The sequence below is a fragment of the Sitophilus oryzae genome, unplaced genomic scaffold (assembly GCF_002938485.1).
Source record: "Sitophilus oryzae breed Bouriz unplaced genomic scaffold, Soryzae_2.0 scaffold_494_pilon_pilon, whole genome shotgun sequence".
Taxonomy (NCBI): domain Eukaryota; kingdom Metazoa; phylum Arthropoda; class Insecta; order Coleoptera; family Curculionidae; genus Sitophilus; species Sitophilus oryzae.
In genome coordinates, this window is record NW_022147078.1 from 477147 (window position 1) to 495867 (window position 18721).

Genomic DNA, 18721 nt, shown 5'->3' on the forward strand with positions numbered 1-18721 from the left:
AGTTTTTCGCATTTGTTTTGAAACACCTTGTATACGTAGTGGTTTTTGAAATATGCTCATTTTTCTCTATTTTCTGTGCATTTAAAGTTGTCCCAGAATTTTAAAAGTTAAATCCTTTATTTTTTTATTTCTTTTAAATGCATTATATTTTAAAATAGTGCCATTTTTAAAACTAATTATACTAAAAAAACGTTATATTGAATAATATTTACAGAGTGTGTCAAAAAAAAAATGTAGTATTTTTTCCATGCTGTTTAAAATGAAACAAAATGTATTTCAATTTTCACATATACGGGGTGTTTCTCAAAAATAGCTCACCCCCTATAACTTTTTTATTTTTTCAGATAAAAAACGAGATTTGTTATGTTAGTGTTAGTATATGACATACATTCGGATTGATTGACGTATTCAATTGTTTCCTCGTTATTTTTTTTACTTTATTCGATAGAGAATGACACACTGAATGGAATGACATATCACATGTCAACTTTGACATTTTCGCGTAAAAATCATATTTTAAATTTCAATCTAGAGTGCCATGGCTGTGTTAAAAACACTAATCTTTAATCAAGGAGCCTTGGAAAGATATATTTGATGATCTAATGTTTTTCGTGTCCTGTCCTGGCCGGTTAAAAGATGAGCAAGTCGTATTTTTAATCATATCTCATTTTTTTCAAATGGAATGAAGGTGGCTCATTAGCATATTTACAAAAAGCATTTTTTTACGAAAAATTTGGTACCACACACTTAATATTTCGAGTCTAATTATCGTTATGAACCCATATGTTACTGTATCAAATAAATCATATACGAAAATGTCGAAAGTTAACATATGATATGTCATTCTATACAGTGTCATTTACTGTCAAATAAATTAAAAAAATCATTATAAAAAATGGTTAAAGAAACTCAGGAATACCGAGTAAGAAAATATCAAGAATATACAAAATATTAATTTTACAATTACTTATAAATATGTAAAAAAGCATATGTAAAAATGTACAAAATTATCTAGTTAATAAGTCTATATAGATAATATTTTATTTATTAGAATATGTGATATTTTGTATAAATCAATATCAATGTAAATATATTGAAGAGTGAAATTGAAATTGAGTGAATGCTTTATTTTGTTTGTATTCTTCGCAATTTTTATATATAAAACCGACTTTCTTTTCATAAAACAAGTAGTTCTAGATGAATAGGTAGCATATGCACATTAAATTATATAATACAGACCTATTATTAACTAAATTACACAAAAAAAAGTTTGTTGAATTATACGACATGTAATATAATAAGTGTACATAACGTTGTATTAATTTTAAATTTAATAAACTGTGTATGTAGATATATATATTACAACAAGAGAAAACGTAGGGTTGTGTATTATTTGTTAATATACTGTTAAAAGGAAATAATAACAAACTTAATAAAACCTCATATAGGTGTGATGTAAATTTCTAATTTTGTGGCTTCAGATTAATGTAACACGCTTCTGGTATTGCACCAGGTGTAAAATGACACTTTTTGGTTGGTTTAAAGAAATAATATCATATAGGTTTGGTAATTCGCTTATAATATAGAAATTAACTTACCTACTTTAATTAATTTTAATTGAAAATAGTAAAATTTCATTAAGAACTTCGAAATTAGTGAAACAAATTACTAGTTTCAACGAATTTAAATTCGTTTTTCTGAAAACTATGTTTTACTTATTATAAACTCCCCGGCACTTTTATGAGTATGGTATTAGCACAGATTAGGTATCCTATAAGTATACAGATAAAAATCTTGTCCCTAATTCGTGGTACGAAAATTGTTTTTTTATGACGATGTGCAAACGAGTAAAATTTCCTGTGCGCAAAAATAAACTCGCGTGAAATAACAATAAACAGCGTAATAGAGAGATATCGCTAAACCGAATAGCGCGCATGGACGTTAATAAGGCTAGGTGTTATATCCTTTACGTGAGGTGGTATTAACTCTCGTCATTTATAGTTATCGGATCGGAAAGAATTCTGTTCGCGTAGCGTCCGCTATTTAAACTTAACCTAACTTTGAATTTAAAACTTTGAAATTGTTTTGTTTACTAGGTATTTTAAAACTAAAGGGCTAAAGTGCTTATTTCCAGTGCTTTCTTGTTCAACGTCTACCAGTGGGTTTACGGCAACAAATTCTCTTAGAAGGGCTAAGTCGCCATCTGCTGTAAACCTAAGCCTCTTTATAGGTTCTTTAATATTGGAAGAAGTGGAATCCATATTTTGGACCATATTTATTTAATTAAAACTAATCCCAGCTACTTAAATATCAAATTACCTAATAAAACTAAATTAATAATTCAAAACGATTCAAACATAACCTAAAATAAAAGATCTCGCCGGCCGGCCCCGGTTGTCAAATACCCGCACGTGCCCTTTTAAGCAATTTTTAAACGTTATTTAGAAGTAGCAGTGTAATTGATCCGCAAATTACGTCAGGCGGTAACGTTATTAGCGGGTGTTGCGTTAAAAATTGACTCGCGCATATCGTAACCATGATAAGGTAGGCGTAAATACTGCATGACGCTATTCGGTTTTCCGATATCTCTCTAATAACTGTGCCGGTCAGGCGCTGTGCACAATTTTAGAGGCCATAAGTAGGCGTGCTATGTGCGTAAACTAGTAACCAAACTAGTGCCCGATTCCGAAAATTGGAACCACGAAAAACAATAAAGAAAAAACAAAGTTTATAATCTGTATAATCTGTGGTATTAGTTTGTGGATAAATTTGATGGCATTGTTTTTTATTATTTTAATGGCTTGTATATTTCGGTTAGGTGGGTTTATACCGGGGTATATCAAAACTTCGTGTTTTGCAATAAATTCATATCACCCTGTGGAAAAAATGGGACGGGCATTTTGGATAAAAAAAAACACTTTCCTGTAATCTTAGATGTATTCCTAACATTTTATTTTTTTAATTATCCTAATATTTTTATTCTTTTATGCCCAGCGTTATATTGAAGATGTTCTCCAAGAAGTTGTCGTTCCATTTGCTCCTTTCATTGATCTATAATTTATTCCAAAAAACAACGTTTTGATTTACCCCTGTATAAACCCACCTAACCAAAAAATATAAGCCAATAAAATAATAGAAAATAATGCCATTAAATTTATCTTCTACAGAACTATACAGGGTCCGGCAATAGTGCGTCGGGCACCTGTAGCTCCTAGAATAAAAAACTTGGGAATTTTGTTTAAATGCAAATCTAAAGTATGTACAACTCAATGAGGTTGTATACAGGGAGATATGCGAAAAATGGTAACACTAGGCGTGGCTTAAGCCAGCACCAATATGGCGGCATTAGCAGGGCCGGATTACAGAAACTTCTTTGAAAAATTTTATTTTACACAATATAACGACCTCAACTTTTTTAAATTAATTAATCAAAATAACTACAAAACCTACAATTTTTTCAAAAATATAAACTACAAGATTAATTTTAATGACTATATACTATGTATATTTAAGAAGGAAACACAAAAAAATAATACACATTAAATAAATTAAATTTTATTGCTCACTAAATAACACTGTTTTGTTGCTAGTATGTCTTAAACTAATTGCCTTGTTTTTATTGATGTATCTAACAATAATAACCTTAACATTTTTAAAAAAAATTAGAAAAAAAGCGGAAAATAATTAAACATGATTACTGATTTACCATAATTAACATTTTGATAATCATTAAAATTTAGAAATCTTAGGAAATGATTATTTATTTGAGATATTTTATTGAGATGTTCTGTCAAAACAGTTATCAGAAAAATGTTTCGAGCATAGAACACTACCTGATGTAGCTTGCCAGTTTCTCCTGTTCAGAAACTTCACCTAAGCTTCTCGACGGATGGGATTTTTGAAACCTAAAAATCAAATTTAATATAATATTTATTTGATAAAAATTTTCTAAAGAGAGCAAAATTTATATACTACGTACTAAATTTAAAATGTTCTGATATAAAATTTTATTAAAATAATAAATGTTTATCAATAAATATAAGTTGTTAAGACTTTATCTGCAAAAAGTAAATTTACTTTGTTGATTTTATAATATTTATCTAAAAATTAAAGCTATACTATATAAAGTTTGTACATAGTATATGCTAGCAGATGCTAAAAAGGAATGTAAATAAATGTTTAAGTACAAAATCTGAGTGTAAAAATAGAAAAATAAACCGTAGTTAAAACAAAACTTTTAAATTTGGCCTAGCAAAATACTCTTTCCTGTCAAAAAAAGTATATGTAGTAAAAATAACAGATATGGTTAAGAATTTTTTTACAAGAATAGAAGTCGAGGCACGTTTTAATTACTTAATTGCCTCTAACAAAGTATTAAATAACTAAACACTTTGTCAATATAGAAACACTTAATATTTAATTAATAAACGCATAACTAGTTAAATGGAAAATACGAAAATAATTTAATCAGGTCCTGTATTATGTTTACACTTACCTGTGAAATGCAATTTCAGTGGATTTCTTCCTCTCTACACGTTGTCGACTGGCAACAACTACTTACAGCACACGAAGACATGCTCGGAAAGTCCAAATATTCAAATAAAAACACAAAAATAGTCTTGGAAAATTAAAAAAACACTCACAGCAACGCACTTAACCTCAAAAACTGAACTGTCAGAATTGCCAGTATCAATATGGCGTAACTGGGTACATTTCTCGATAGCTTATGTCGCCTCCCCCCTTATAACCTCATTGGTACAACTTAACAAGTATAGCTAGAGACGTGAGAAATATAAAATAAGAGACGCCCCTCGATGCGCAGTGGACAGCCCGCAAATTTGCTTTAATCAGATTTGTCGTAGCGTAACTGCATCTCTCTTTCGCCGAATGCGTTCTCTCTCTATCGTGTGCGCGACCGGTGCTATCGTGCTATCCCCAAGTCTCTTCCTATATTTGTCAAACTGTACTAGGATGTATTACCGGAAAATATTTTAACTTCTATAGGGTGGCTCAAAAAAGTGAGTGGATCTGGATGATTTTTTTTAAATGAAACACCCTGTATATTATTGCATTTTTGGCTTCCTTTCAGATCATTTTGCATAATCCTAAAATATGAGTAAATCTATTTCGATAGTTTCAGAGATATTAAAAAATAAATCAAAAATATATATTTTTCAACCCTTCTTCACTTTTTTGAGCCACCCTATAGAAGTGAAAATATTTTCCTGAAATACATCCTAGTACATACTTTAGATCTGCACTTAAACAAAAATCCCAAGTTTTTTATTCTAGGAGCTACAGATGCCCGACGCACTATTGCCGGACCCTGTATATATTATCACAAGTTCATTTTTTTTTTAATAGAAAATATAGTGAATGCCTCATGTTTTGTACGTATACCATGTAAAAAAACGCATAAAAATTATGTACATATGTGTGTAAAAAATATGTACTATATTCATCTAGATCTAACAAAAAAAAGTTCAGTAAAATTGTCTATACAAAATGTAGATATGTATCATATGTAAATAGCAGTATTTCCCCCATGAACATATAGGTACTGAATCCTTTGGATGCCAGATGCAACGAGACCCGAAGAGATGCCGTCTGTATAAATCAGCTGAAGAACGCCAGAGAAGTGGACAGGGCCTTACTGACTGAACAACCGAACGTGAAGATTTTCTTGCCCTTCAGGTTCTACCTGTACACTCCCGATGATCTCTTCAACCCCAACACTTACAACAGACATTTGGGTAATTATTGATTTGTTTTCACAATAATTTGTACAGGGTTTAAAAAATGGTTACTGTTAAAAGCTCAAAAAATTAGGTTACGTTGAGTGATGTTCTTGATGGAGTTTTATTCATGTACAGGGTGGGTCAAATTCGACGCTTTTAAACGGAAACACCCTTTTCTATAGGAGATAGAAGAAAACTAATATCGGTATCTGGAGCTCAATTTTTTTTAAAAACATGATGGTGAAAACCGCACATCAATATCTGTTACCGTTTCGGAGTTACGGGGTGTTTTTCAAAATAGTGCTTTTTTAACAAATCGCTGTAACTTTTTTGCTATGGAAAATTTTGTATTTTTGTGAAAACATTTCTAAAACACATTTTTACGTAGAATTTAATGGTTTAAGTATAATTTTTTTTAAATTAATAATTTAAGAATTATCAACAGAAAATTTGATTTTTTATATGGGACAACCTGTATATTTTTAATTCATTGAAAATATTTTAAAATTACCTTTCCAAAAATATGGCATACTTGATATTTTGCTCGATTCCTCTTGGAGATATAGAGTTTTTAAAAATTCGCCCACTTTGAATAAGTATAGATTGGAGACGGCCGACCACGAGATAATTCGTAAGTTGTTTTTTTTTGAAAAAAAAGCTACATGCGGGACAAAATTTTAAAATTAGTAGTTTTTAGCACATTTTAAATAATTATTGCGATTTTCACACCGTGGCGTCCGGGAAGGTTTTAATACAAAATACCATGGCAGTCAACGTGTTAACAACATCAACACATTTAAACTATATATCTAATAACAATAAAAATTATTGATAGCAAACCAAGACATGAGATTTTGCTACAGGTGTTCGATATGTCGACCGTTTTCTGTTATGGACAGACGGGGCCGTTTTTGAACATTTCTCCCGGAATTCATTAACTCAGTGAGGGTGAAAGATACCCTCGCATAAGTACTTCTAATTCTTGTCTAGATTATACGGACAATAAAAAAATTTTAAAAATAAGAACTTTTATTCTTCCGCAAAGATAAAAATCCACATGTACTAAGTCCGGCGGCCTCGACGGCCAACGGTTGGGATCTTGATTAGCTATTCAGCATTCTCGAAATTGGCTGCAAAAATTTGCTGATAACTTCAGCGTCCTGAGGCGCGATGCCTCGTCTTGCTGGAAAAAATATGTATTCGAGTTCCATTAGGGGCAGATCATCAATAAGGGGTCCAAAGCCTACTAGTTAAAAGTGGAAAACTTATAAAAATTCTATATTTCGAAGGAGACTATAACAAATATTAAGCGTGTTATATTTTTGGAAAGGTAATTTTAAGTTCTTTTCACTTAATTAAAAAGATACAGGGTGTCCCTATTAAAAAAAATTTCTTAACTTTTAACTTATTAATTTTTAAAAAATTATACTTAAACCATTACAATCTACGTAAAAATATGCTTTAGGAATGTTTTCACAAAAATACGTAGCAGAATCGGACCTATGTTGATATGAAAAATAAATCTTATTTTTACATGAGGAATCTCCCCAAGAGAAATGGCACATGTTTCCCGAAACACCCTGTATAAAGTTGATTTTTTCAAACAGATGCCGTTCAAATTAATTAAATTTCTACACACATCCGTAATTCTAATTTATTGCCCATCTGTATTTAAACTATCTAGACTATTAAGCACACTTCACGCCGTTTTTTATTTATGCCCCGATAAAATCTAGGATTTAATGCTTCAATTTAATTATTTTTCGTTAAATAAACCAGCAAATTGAAAAACGGTTCTGATTTATTTATTCGGCCAGTTAATTGTATTGAGAAATGAAGAAATCGACGCCGCCTGGTGTTGAGAAAGTCATAAAATAGCGCCACATTCTGTTCTTTTTGTACTCTTGAAGCCAGCGCAATTTTACCAGATCGTTTCTGATAAATCAACCAAGAACAGGATTAATAGATTATTCAGTTACACAGGAAGGAAGAAATTAACTTGCTAGAATGGGTTGGTTTCTTCTTGTAAAAGTTCCCAACAATTTTACGTTCGTATAGTTCTTGTTCTAATTTATTCTGATACGTTTTTCTTGACTTGAACATTTCGAGAACAGCGAATAAAATAAATAGTACTGAAATGTGGTTAGTTCTCTGTTAAACATCCTTGAAATATTATTTTTTCCATAGCAACTGTTAAAATTGCCTTATATCTATCAAAAATAGTAGATTAAATAGTACTTTAACCGCCAGGGTAGATAAAATGATGCTTTAACGGCCAGGATAGGTTAAAAACTTTATTTCTTCTCGCACGTTTTTTAATTGCTTCCATTTTTGAAAATTTTTGAATTCCTTTTCATAAGTTATTCGGGATTTAAATGGAAGTAGTTTGGATGTGGCGTTTGTCGCCTCAGCCTGGATATCTGTTGGTAATTTACTTATTTCGTTTTGAGCCATTTCAAGCTCCAATTCAATCAGCAATCGACACGAAAGAGAATTAAAAAATATTGACTCAAAACTGACAAATAAAGAGAGAGCTTTATTTATTTGTCAAATTACATAGAAACCAACGCCAACCCAGCACAATATATTTTCTAGGCGTAATAAATTCCTAGAATATAAACCATAATAAACGAGAAATCCCCTAAACCAGACGAAAATGGGATACCCTGTATACATGTGATGCGCGGTAGTGAACCGAGTAGTCTATCGGCTGCCGGACGGCCCGCACTTTAGTCAGGAGAGCATAGCAAAAGACATATCAAAGATCTTGTCGTATTATATTTTTATTAAGGTTTAAAAATCATTAAAATTTCATTTGTATATTCTTTATCATATTATCAACAAAGGAATCCTTGTATCCATTGTTGATGGTGATTTGTTTAATAATACCAATCGCTTTTTCAAACTTTAATAATCTATAAATTAAACTATGAAAAGGTGACATTTTAATTTGCCAGGATTTTTATAATTTACTATGTATTACACGGTCTATGGCAGTGGATTTTCTATAAATATCAAATTGTAATCTATTATACTGTCTGTTCTGTAATTGTATTATCGATAAAATTGCTAGTATTAATACCTTTTTCGATAGTAAATTGTATTCTTGGGTTAATTGAATTTAATATAAAAGCAGTAAAAATCTCTCGGTGAATGATGAAAAAGGTCATTTATAGAAAATGTCATCTGCATATTATCTTGCCAAATAAGTTGTTTTTCATATTTTAATTGTAGATTATTAAAGTTTAAAAAGACTAACAAAATTCCCACTGGATTTCAAAATACCCTGACTATACCGGGTGCGTCTCAAAAGTGGCTCACCCTTATAACTTTTTTATTTTTTCAGATAAAAAAATGAGATTTGGTATGTTAGTATTTGGCATAAATTAGGATTGATTGGAGTATTCAATTGTTTTCGGTCACTTCCTGTTTCACCGGAAATTACGACAACTGTTGATTTTTGAAAATGACAATTTTAGAAAATGACACTCTGAATAGAATAACATATAATAAGTCAACTTTTGACATTCTCGTTTAAAAAAAGTTGTATTTTAAATTTCAATCTAGAGTGCCAGTACTGTGTTAAAAACACTAATTTTTAATCAAGGGCCCTTAGAAAAATAGATTTGATCGTCTAATGTTTTAATGTCTTGTCTTGGCGGGTTAAAGGATGCCCAAATCGTATGTTTAATCATATCTCAATTTTTTCAAATGGAACGAGGATGACCATGAGAAATACCAAGAGTGCCATTTAAAAACCAAAAGTTGTAGCCATTTCCGGTGAAACAAGAAGTGACCGAAAACAATTGACTACGTCAATCAATCCTAATTTATGTCATATACTAACATACCAAATCTCGTTTTTTATCTGAAAAAAATAAAAAAGTTATAGGGGTGAGCCTTTTTTGAGTTGCCCCCGTATAAATGATTTAAATTTTTGTTTACACTCAGCTTTCCAACATCCCTTACAACGTCCAAAAAATAACTGAATGATTTATAAAAAAATCCATTAACCCACACTGCCTGTCGATACATCACAGGCAAACAATTTAAAAAACAAATTGCCAAAATTAAAATTCGGATTTTCCTTAAGCCAGTTCTCGTTAAATGATCTGTCTGTTTTTATTCGCTTGACTGAAAATATTAATCTCATCTTCCTTCATCGCGATAACACTTTACAAACCAAAAAAAGTCGATCTTTCGTAAGATTCACGCCATGATAAATTAAATTGCTCGGCAAGAAAAATCGAGAGGTTCGCTTGCAAGTCTTTCACTGATGATTCGTAATTTTTCATCATTTAATTTACTTTTATTATTGAAGCTGAAAGAATTTCGGACTTCCATTGTCTTGATTTATTTTGCTTACACAACATTTCGGTACAGCTCATACAGAGAGCATACAGCGGTATGCTCTCTTGACGATTCCATATGTAAAAGGAACATCGGAAAATATTAAGCGAATAACCAAGCAGTATAAAATTAAAACCGTTTTTAAGTCTTGGACTACCCTTAAGGGCTCTAACTCACTGACAACCAGGTCGCAACGACCTGGCCGTCGGCTGGCCGGATGTATTGCGTTTATAGCTGCGGCCAGATGAACGACCAATATCAACAGAGTTGTCAGATCTAACATTTTTTTACGTTTTACCAATTAGAAAATATTGTTTCAGAAAGAATTAAGTTTCAGAAATGTTAAAATATCCGAGTTAACTAAAAAGCGAAGTTGCTATTCTTGAGCTTATTAAATGTTCTAATGTTAAATAATGCATTTAAAATATTCTTGGATTTTTCGTTAATAAATACTGGTGTGGTAAATGGTGTAAGTAAAATCTCCAACCCCGACTACACGATAACGTCGTTATTTCCATGTTTTTCAAATCCGCGATGTCTGCTATTCCATCAGTCGTTTCATAACAGAATATTCTACATCCTACGTCTATATAATTTAATATGTGTAGAGTGAGACATGTAACTCGTGAGATTTTCAGCATTATATCAATAAAGAACAAAAACAGTATTGTTCCTAAAGGTGCGTCCAGACTTGAGCATTTTAGCCCGAACGAACCGAGCGCGCACGAAGAAGCAGAACAAATAGGCCGAACAAAAAGCATTGTGTACGCGCGACCGACAAAAAGGGAGATATTCTGTTTCTTTTTTCTACTGATATGGACTTCTACTGATGGCTCTTATCGACTTTAGAGGTAAACATATTAGGGCCATCGTAAAAAAAAGTCGTCAGACACTGGCTCTAAATATAAGCAGGTAGAAAGTTTAGCTTTCAGTTATTTCAATGTTTACAATATAAATTCCTCTTTTTTATTGTTACTGAGAATCTACAACAGGAAATACTTCTATTTTTATGAATGTTCAAGTTACTTTTACTCTTAATTTTTTTTTAAATAATGTACCTAGTAGAAATATAGTCTAATGGACCCTGTTTGAAAAACGTTAAATTAAATATAATATTTAAAATACAGTTGTCCTCCTTGTACATGACTACAATACTACTAAAAAAAATTATTTAATAAAAAAAAACAAGTGGTTGTAGAAAAACTTTAAATATGATTTTTTTATTTTTTAACATCGAAACTCGAAGGTATCATACCAACCATAAATAGAGTATGTCATATAAAAATATTTTGAATTTTTACAATAGAATCGACCCTTGATAAAAAAGGGACTAGATTTAAGTTTCCCTTTGATCCAGTCTGTATACTATTTCTTTGGATTTTCTGCACGTGTGCAAAAACTACACTAAAACACTATCTCTTAGGGAAAATAAAATATTGTGCGTTGAATTTGAGGGATTTCATCTGAAAAATTATTAATTTGGAAGAAAACCGGCAATAAGCGGAAGAAAATTATAATATTTTAGTGCAGTCAAGTGCAGTCTACTGGTCGCAACGACCAACTGACGGCCAGGACGTTAGTGTGCGTGGTATCATTTGATTAGTGTGCGTGGTATCATTTTTCGGCTAATCAAATCTTCAATGTAAAGCTTAATTAGTGGAAAAGTAAAGATAATTAGTGGAAAAGTTAAAGTTTGGTAACTTTTTCCACTATTTGAAAATTCCTACCACTAATTTTGACGTTCTCAGGCTTACCTACATTCAAATTAGAAAAACAAACTGCTACGCTAATTGAAACCACTAATTTATTCCACTAGTTGCGAGGTTAAGCTTGAATGAAGTATTAATATATAAAATTATAGTATTAATATATATAATTTTAATAAAAACAGCCACTGTTTAGTACTAATTTTATTTTTGTCTGTTTTCAGTTGCACCAAACGGTGACCACGTGATCAGTTTGATCGACGAAATCTCTTACATGTCACCGCCAGCGCCTTTGCTATCACAGTACGACGAGGTGGACCCAGAGCAGTTCTGTAATGGTGATAATAGACCGGCCAATTGTGGACCAAACTGTATGTGTACCCACAAAGTCGATATTCCCCTCAATGCCATTGTCGAGGTGGTGCTCGTAGATGAAGGTACAGTATTTTTAATCATCCACAGTTACTATAACTATGCGAAATCGCAAAACATTTTCCGTTGCACGTCATCAATCATGTCGACATTTGCTGTCCTCCTTTCACGCAGTTGAGCAGCTTTGAACTGTTCAAGAACGCGATACTCTCACTCCATTCAATTGAGTCATAAAGCTCCAGAACTGTTCCGCGCCATATGGAGGCACCAGGCTATTGCGCACCGCTCCTTTCCGAACCGTTCTTGAGTACTACTCTTTGAGTTCTTGAGTAATATTGAGTACTTACACCGAATTTTATTATTACTAAGTTGGTCACTTTGCGTCACATTGTCCTTTATTATTTGTCAATTATCCTAATGTCAGTCATTATTTTGTATAATATCGTGTTTTTGTTGAATCTTTGTGAGTAATTCTCGTTTTTTGCCTATTTTCATAGTCTATTTTTTAAAAATTGTACTTTTAAGCACAAACAGTTCTTTTAAGAAGTAAATTTTCGAGTTTTTGTATTGTATTTCTTGAAATTGTGTGTTGAAAGTATGACGAAGCATCTATACAGTCGAAGCAAAGAGCTTGTAGCTTCCCTGATAAACTATTTTAAACAAGAAAGTGACAATAAAGGTCGTTTATTACCCTTGACTGCAGCCAGAGAAGTTAGTTTGGTTGATAAGCACATTATACCACTTTCAAAGTTATTTCTATACGTTAGTTTTTAGTAAATTCTGTGATTATTAGTTTGAGAGGGTGCATTAATAGCACCCTCCTACTTGTTATTACCACTGATAGCGTTGTAAGATGTACATCAATAAATAAATAAATAACCCATTATAAGCTTAGAATAATCTTCATAATGGACTAGTTTTTGCCAATATGTAATAAGTAAAATAAGCTATAAAACAAATAAATCAATTAATTACTAAAATATTATTAGTTATTAAATTAAAAATTAAACGTAAAAATGTTTAAAAAATGTCTAAATAAAACAAATATCTAAATATATTGTTTGTCAATTTTAAATTAAGATTCATCTCATAAGTCCATCACAATCTGGCAGCGTTGTCGCCATCGCTTGTCACTCAAAGTTGATCACGTGCATCGGAAGTTGTTTTGAGATTACCGTATATCAATTTTATCCTTGCTTATTGAAACAGACACATTTAAAAACCTTATAACTAAGAAATTTCATCTGTTTTATCCATTTCTACATCTAAATTTTTCAATGGCAACCCACCATTATCTCAATTTCTTGATTTATCTTTCTCTAGTTCAACAACCAAATCTGTCCCATCCATTTCACTTGCACGGTTACGCTTTCAACGTAGTGGGTATGGGTAGATCGCCCGACCAAAACGTGAAGAAAATCAACTTGAAGCACGCGCTGGACTTGGATAGGAGAGGATTACTGCACAGACACTTTGATCTGCCACCCGGTAAAGATACCATCGCTGTGCCCAACAATGGATACGTCATTTTCAGGTAAATAAAGCATCAATCCTTTCATTTTTCTTTTTCTCTCTTACAGTACGTTAATGATAATTAATATTGTCGCGACGTAGCTGGGGGGTTGCCTGCTATTATCGCTATACCAGGTTCTCTCTTTTAATCAAAACAACCATTAGAAAGATATGCATTTATTAAAATAAAAGTGTACTAACAATTTCGATAAATAAATGTAAATAACAATTTTAGGAAATGCCAAGACTTAGAGTATGCTCAAAGAAATACTTACAGGAACTGTCATATCTTCGCTGTCTTCTACCGATTCACTAGCTACTGATTAACTGACTGTCAACTGTGACTGACCATTGGACTGACTAACTGATCTGATCGCAACTCATAATGCTACTAACTGACTCCGAACTCTTCAATATACTCTTTTATATTTTCTATCCCTCGTGGTCATCGCCGGTTACGTCGTTAGAAGTGTTTTTTAAGTATCCTCGAGTTGTTCAATATAAACTTAATTTTTGAATAATAGAATAATCATACCGATGAAAATCCACGCAAGCATTATACAGGGAGTAAAAAATAGCGTACTGGACTTTAGTGAATGATACTGCAAATAAAAATAAAAGGGAAATTTCATATTCAAGTATTAGGTATACTTTATATGTTGACATTATACAGGGTGGTCCAAACTGTATTCCGGAAACTTCGGCAGCATATTTTGCAGATAAAAATAGGTAAAAAAGTTCGTATGAATGTATATCCTAAAATGCTTAGTTTCGAAGATACAGGGTGTAGAGGTTTCATTTTTTATTTCGATTTTTTCCAAATAATTTCTGAAGTAGCTTCAATATTTGGATGAAAATTGGTGGCTGGTAGTTTTTTGGCATGAGAAATTTGATTAATGTCAATATGACTCTTATTTGTAGGGGGCGCCACCTACATGTGTTTTAACGGTTTTGAAGAGTAATAACTTTTCGAGCGTACCTGTATAAAAACTACTGAGTGAAAAAATATACGTTTCCGTCATAGTAAAAATCAATACGAGCAACCGTTCTCAAAATGTTTAGAATGGAAGTAGTCAATACATGTCATTATTGAGAAAAAATAAACATGTTCAGTAGATAGTTATTTTACTTAAATGATAAATTCGGGAACTTTTAATTGTTTTAAGTTAATCATAATTTTTTTTTCGAAAAAAATATAATAAAACAGTTTCTGTTAAACTTATGGCACAAAAGCATATCGAATTAATGAATTCAGTCTAATAACTATTTGGTCAACGTGTTTATTTATGTCAATTGTGACAGGTATTGATAATTTCGCTTCCAAATATCTCGAGAACCATTACTCGTAGCGATTTTTACAAAAAGACATTTTTTACGTAAAAAAACGTCGTAAATGTATATTTTTTACTCAGTAGTTTTATACAGGTACAGACGAAAAGTTATTCCTCTTCAAATCAGTTAAAAAATATGTAGGTGGTGCCCTCTACAAATAGGAGTCATATTGACAGGAAAATCAAATTTCTCATATCAAAAAACTTCCAGACACCAATTTTCATCAAAATATTGACGTTACTTCAGAAATTATTTCGAAAAAATCGAAATTAAAATAAAACTTCTATACCCTGTATCTCCGAAACTGCAAGCATTTTAGGACACACATTTATACAAAGTTTTTTACTTATTTTTATCTGTAGAATATGCTGCCGAAGTTTCCGGAATACAGTTCGGACCACCCTGTACATATTAAAATATACTTTACCAGACTTACACACAACATAAATAATCTAAACATTTTTGATGAATCTACAAGGCTTTTAAAAAAAACGGTGGTTTTTGGAGACTCTGGTTCTGGACTGTTTTTTTTTTCTATTTGCAACATTTAATATAGGATTTTATTTCCACAGATTTAGAGCGGACAATCCTGGAGTGTGGTTGTTCCACTGCCACTTCCTGTTCCACATAGTGATAGGAATGAACCTCCTGCTGCACGTGGGAACCCACAACGACCTGCCACCGGTACCCCCCAATTTCCCGACCTGCGGAGATCACACGCCCAGAATCAACTTAGATCCTACGAAAATATGAGAAGACTTACATAGAATTTATTTAAATTAAAAAAATCGAATAATGCAAGAGATACAGATTCGTTACATGGTGGTGTAGATGAAATTGACACGCGAAACCTTGACAATAGTTGCTCAAAGTATAGTTCCATGAATTCTTAGTAGTATAGTTCGCAGATGATTGCGAACTTTTTTAAAATAACTAAACTACGGATCAAAGTAAGGTAATTTATATTTTGTATGTACAGGGTGTACTAATTTTGTGTCTTTTATAGGGTTACTTTTTTATGAAACTAAAGATGGCTCTCACAGATTTCTCCTGATCTTCTTAGTTTCTGAAATACATAGCGAATTTGAACTCTACAGAATACAGGGTGCTACAAATTCGAGGTACGAGCATTGGTAATTAGGGCAAAGTTGCGCCTTGGAATGTTCAACAAGATGGTATCAAAAAAGTTTTTAAAATTTCAAGGATTGCTGAATTTTTTTGGAAAAAATGAATTTTTTGAAAATCATTTTTATTTTTTCCTGTCGTTACTTTTTAGAAAATCAAAAAACTAATTGCATACTCTCATAGCCACTTTATTAGGGCTATCTGACAGTATTTTTAGATTTTCAAATTAGCTGATAATTTGTGAGATACAGAGGCCGACTTCATTTTTTTAAATACGGACCTGCATGTTTTATTTCAGTTTTTCAAAGAACTCGGTCTCCTGAGTACAACTTTATGCCACACTTCGTATCTATTACGGTTACCGAGATACCAATGTTGTAGCACCCTGTATAGTAGTTTTCACCTTTTCGATAAATTATAAGATAATCGTGATACAAGGGGTGTCGAAAAATATAACAATTTCAAAATCGCCCTGTATTTCAGGAACTAAGAAGGCCAGGACAATTCTGTGTACGTCTTTGTACCTCTACTCGTAAATAGGAAACGCTGTGAAACACACGAAAATCGGACACTAATCTATCATCTTTAAAAAAAAACTTTTCCTGGTGCCATTTAAGATCTGTTTATATTTTTTTTCGAAGAATAACCCAGTCATCCATATTTTTTTATAAACCAGAAATACTAACAGATGAATCTTTGCAACATTTCAAACATTTTTTTAAGCTAGATCAATTTTATTTACACCAAAACAACATGAAAAAAATTCCAAAATTTTTTTTTTCGGTCGAACATGTTTTTTAACCTAATTTTTATTTTTCCTCAACGATATATTTTGTTTATTTTATTTATATTAGCAATTCAGTCTGTACTGTACCAAAATGGTCTTTATCGCCATAATACGTAAGTGTTAAGTTTTCCTACCTCTCTACCCCTCTGAAATTCCTTTATGTATTTTTTTTTCAACGTAGTAGTCTCGGTGCTTTTTACGTACTTAACAGAACTTTAAGGCTGCTAAGGCTGCATTTACACTACCCGCGTCTATGTAGAATAGGCCTTAGCACGTTTTGAAAACAAACCAGTGATTTTTATAATATTTTTCATGGATAACAATACCAATAACTAATATACAGGGTGGTTCGAACAGTATTCCGGAAACTTCGGCAGGATATTCTGCAGATAAAAATAAGTAAAAAAGTTTGTATACATGTATGTCCTAAAGTGCTTAGTTTCGGAGATACAGGGTGTAGAAGTTTCATTTTTATTTCGGTTTTTTCCAAATAATTTATGAAGTAACGTCAATATTTAGATGAAAATTGGTGTCTGGAAGTTTTTTGACATAAGAAATTTGATTTTTGTCAATATGCTCCTACTTGTATAGAACGCCACCTACATATTTTTTAACTGATTTGAAGATTAATAACTTTTTGTCCGTACCTGTATAAAATTACTGAGAAAAAAAATATACATTCACGACGTCTTTTACGTAAAAAATGTCTCTTGGTAAAAATCTGTACGAGCAACCGTTCTCAAGATATTTAGAATGGAAATAGTCATATTTTTTCAATTAGTAGTTTTATACAGGTACGGACGAAAAGTTATTACCTTCAAACCAGTTAAAACACATGTAGGTGGCGCCCCCTACAAATAGGAGCCATATTGACATCAAAATCAAATTTCTCATGTCAAAAAACTCCCAGACATCAATTTCCATCCAAATATTGACGTTACTTCAAAAATTATTTGGAAAAAATCGAAATAAAAATGAAACTTCTACACCCTGTATCTCCGAAACTTAGCTTTTTAGGATATACATTTATACGAAGTTTTTAATTATTTTTATCTGTAGAATATGCTGCCGAAGTTTCCGAAATACAATTCGGACCACCCTGTATTGTGCTCATTTTTTTAAGTTCTCTGTATATTTCAAATGTTCAAAATTTGAAAAAATGGAATCAAGTAATAGTAAGTAACTGCAACTTTACAGTAAAAATATATATTTGATTTACCCTGTACTATACAAAATATTTTAAAATTATTGCCATCACTGTCTTTGAGCTTTTTTCAGAGCAGTCAATCATCCTGTATAAACAATTGGTCCACCCTGTATATACTAAAATTTCCTCATTAGTTTTACAATGAAAAATATTATAAAATTACTTGTTTTAACCGGCACACTTTAGTGTGTTGTTTATCATAATAATCATTTGTATATAATTTCGTGTAAAACATTTTTTTTTCAGCTAGTGTAAAAGCAGCCTAACATAGAAGTTGTAAAGTTAATTTAGGCTGGAAGCACACAGAAAAAGCAAAATTATTTTAGTCAGAAACGTTTTTGTTTTTCATAAAAAAATTATGTTTCGAAGAAGATCAGCCTGACTGTGCCTAAACGAGCCTAAACAAGCCTAAACCTGTTTTAAGGCTGTATCAGTGTACGTTAGCCCATATAATTTGCATGGAAGTATATCACATCAAAACACATAAAGTCTAAAACGTTTTTGACTAAAAATACTGTGTTGTTCTTTCTGTGTGCGTCCAGCCTTATTTAGTGAAAAAAGAAGAAGAATTTTCGACGTAGGATCCAAATTC

The 18721-nt window shown here is 31.8% G+C and overlaps 1 protein-coding gene across 1 annotated transcript in view; it reads left to right on the forward strand.

Moving 5' to 3' along the window:
* The window catches only part of LOC115886497 (laccase-4), a 117965-nt gene extending 101760 nt beyond the window's left edge, over positions 1 to 16205 (forward strand). Inside the window, exons 9-12 of the mRNA XM_030905678.1 lie at positions 5558 to 5753; positions 12019 to 12231; positions 13490 to 13700; positions 15583 to 16205. Coding sequence (XP_030761538.1) covers positions 5558 to 5753; positions 12019 to 12231; positions 13490 to 13700; positions 15583 to 15763 — 801 coding nt within the window. The 3' untranslated portion in view covers positions 15764 to 16205. The remainder of the gene's footprint in view (positions 1 to 5557; positions 5754 to 12018; positions 12232 to 13489; positions 13701 to 15582) is intronic.
* Positions 16206 to 18721: the final 2516 nt, after the last annotated feature.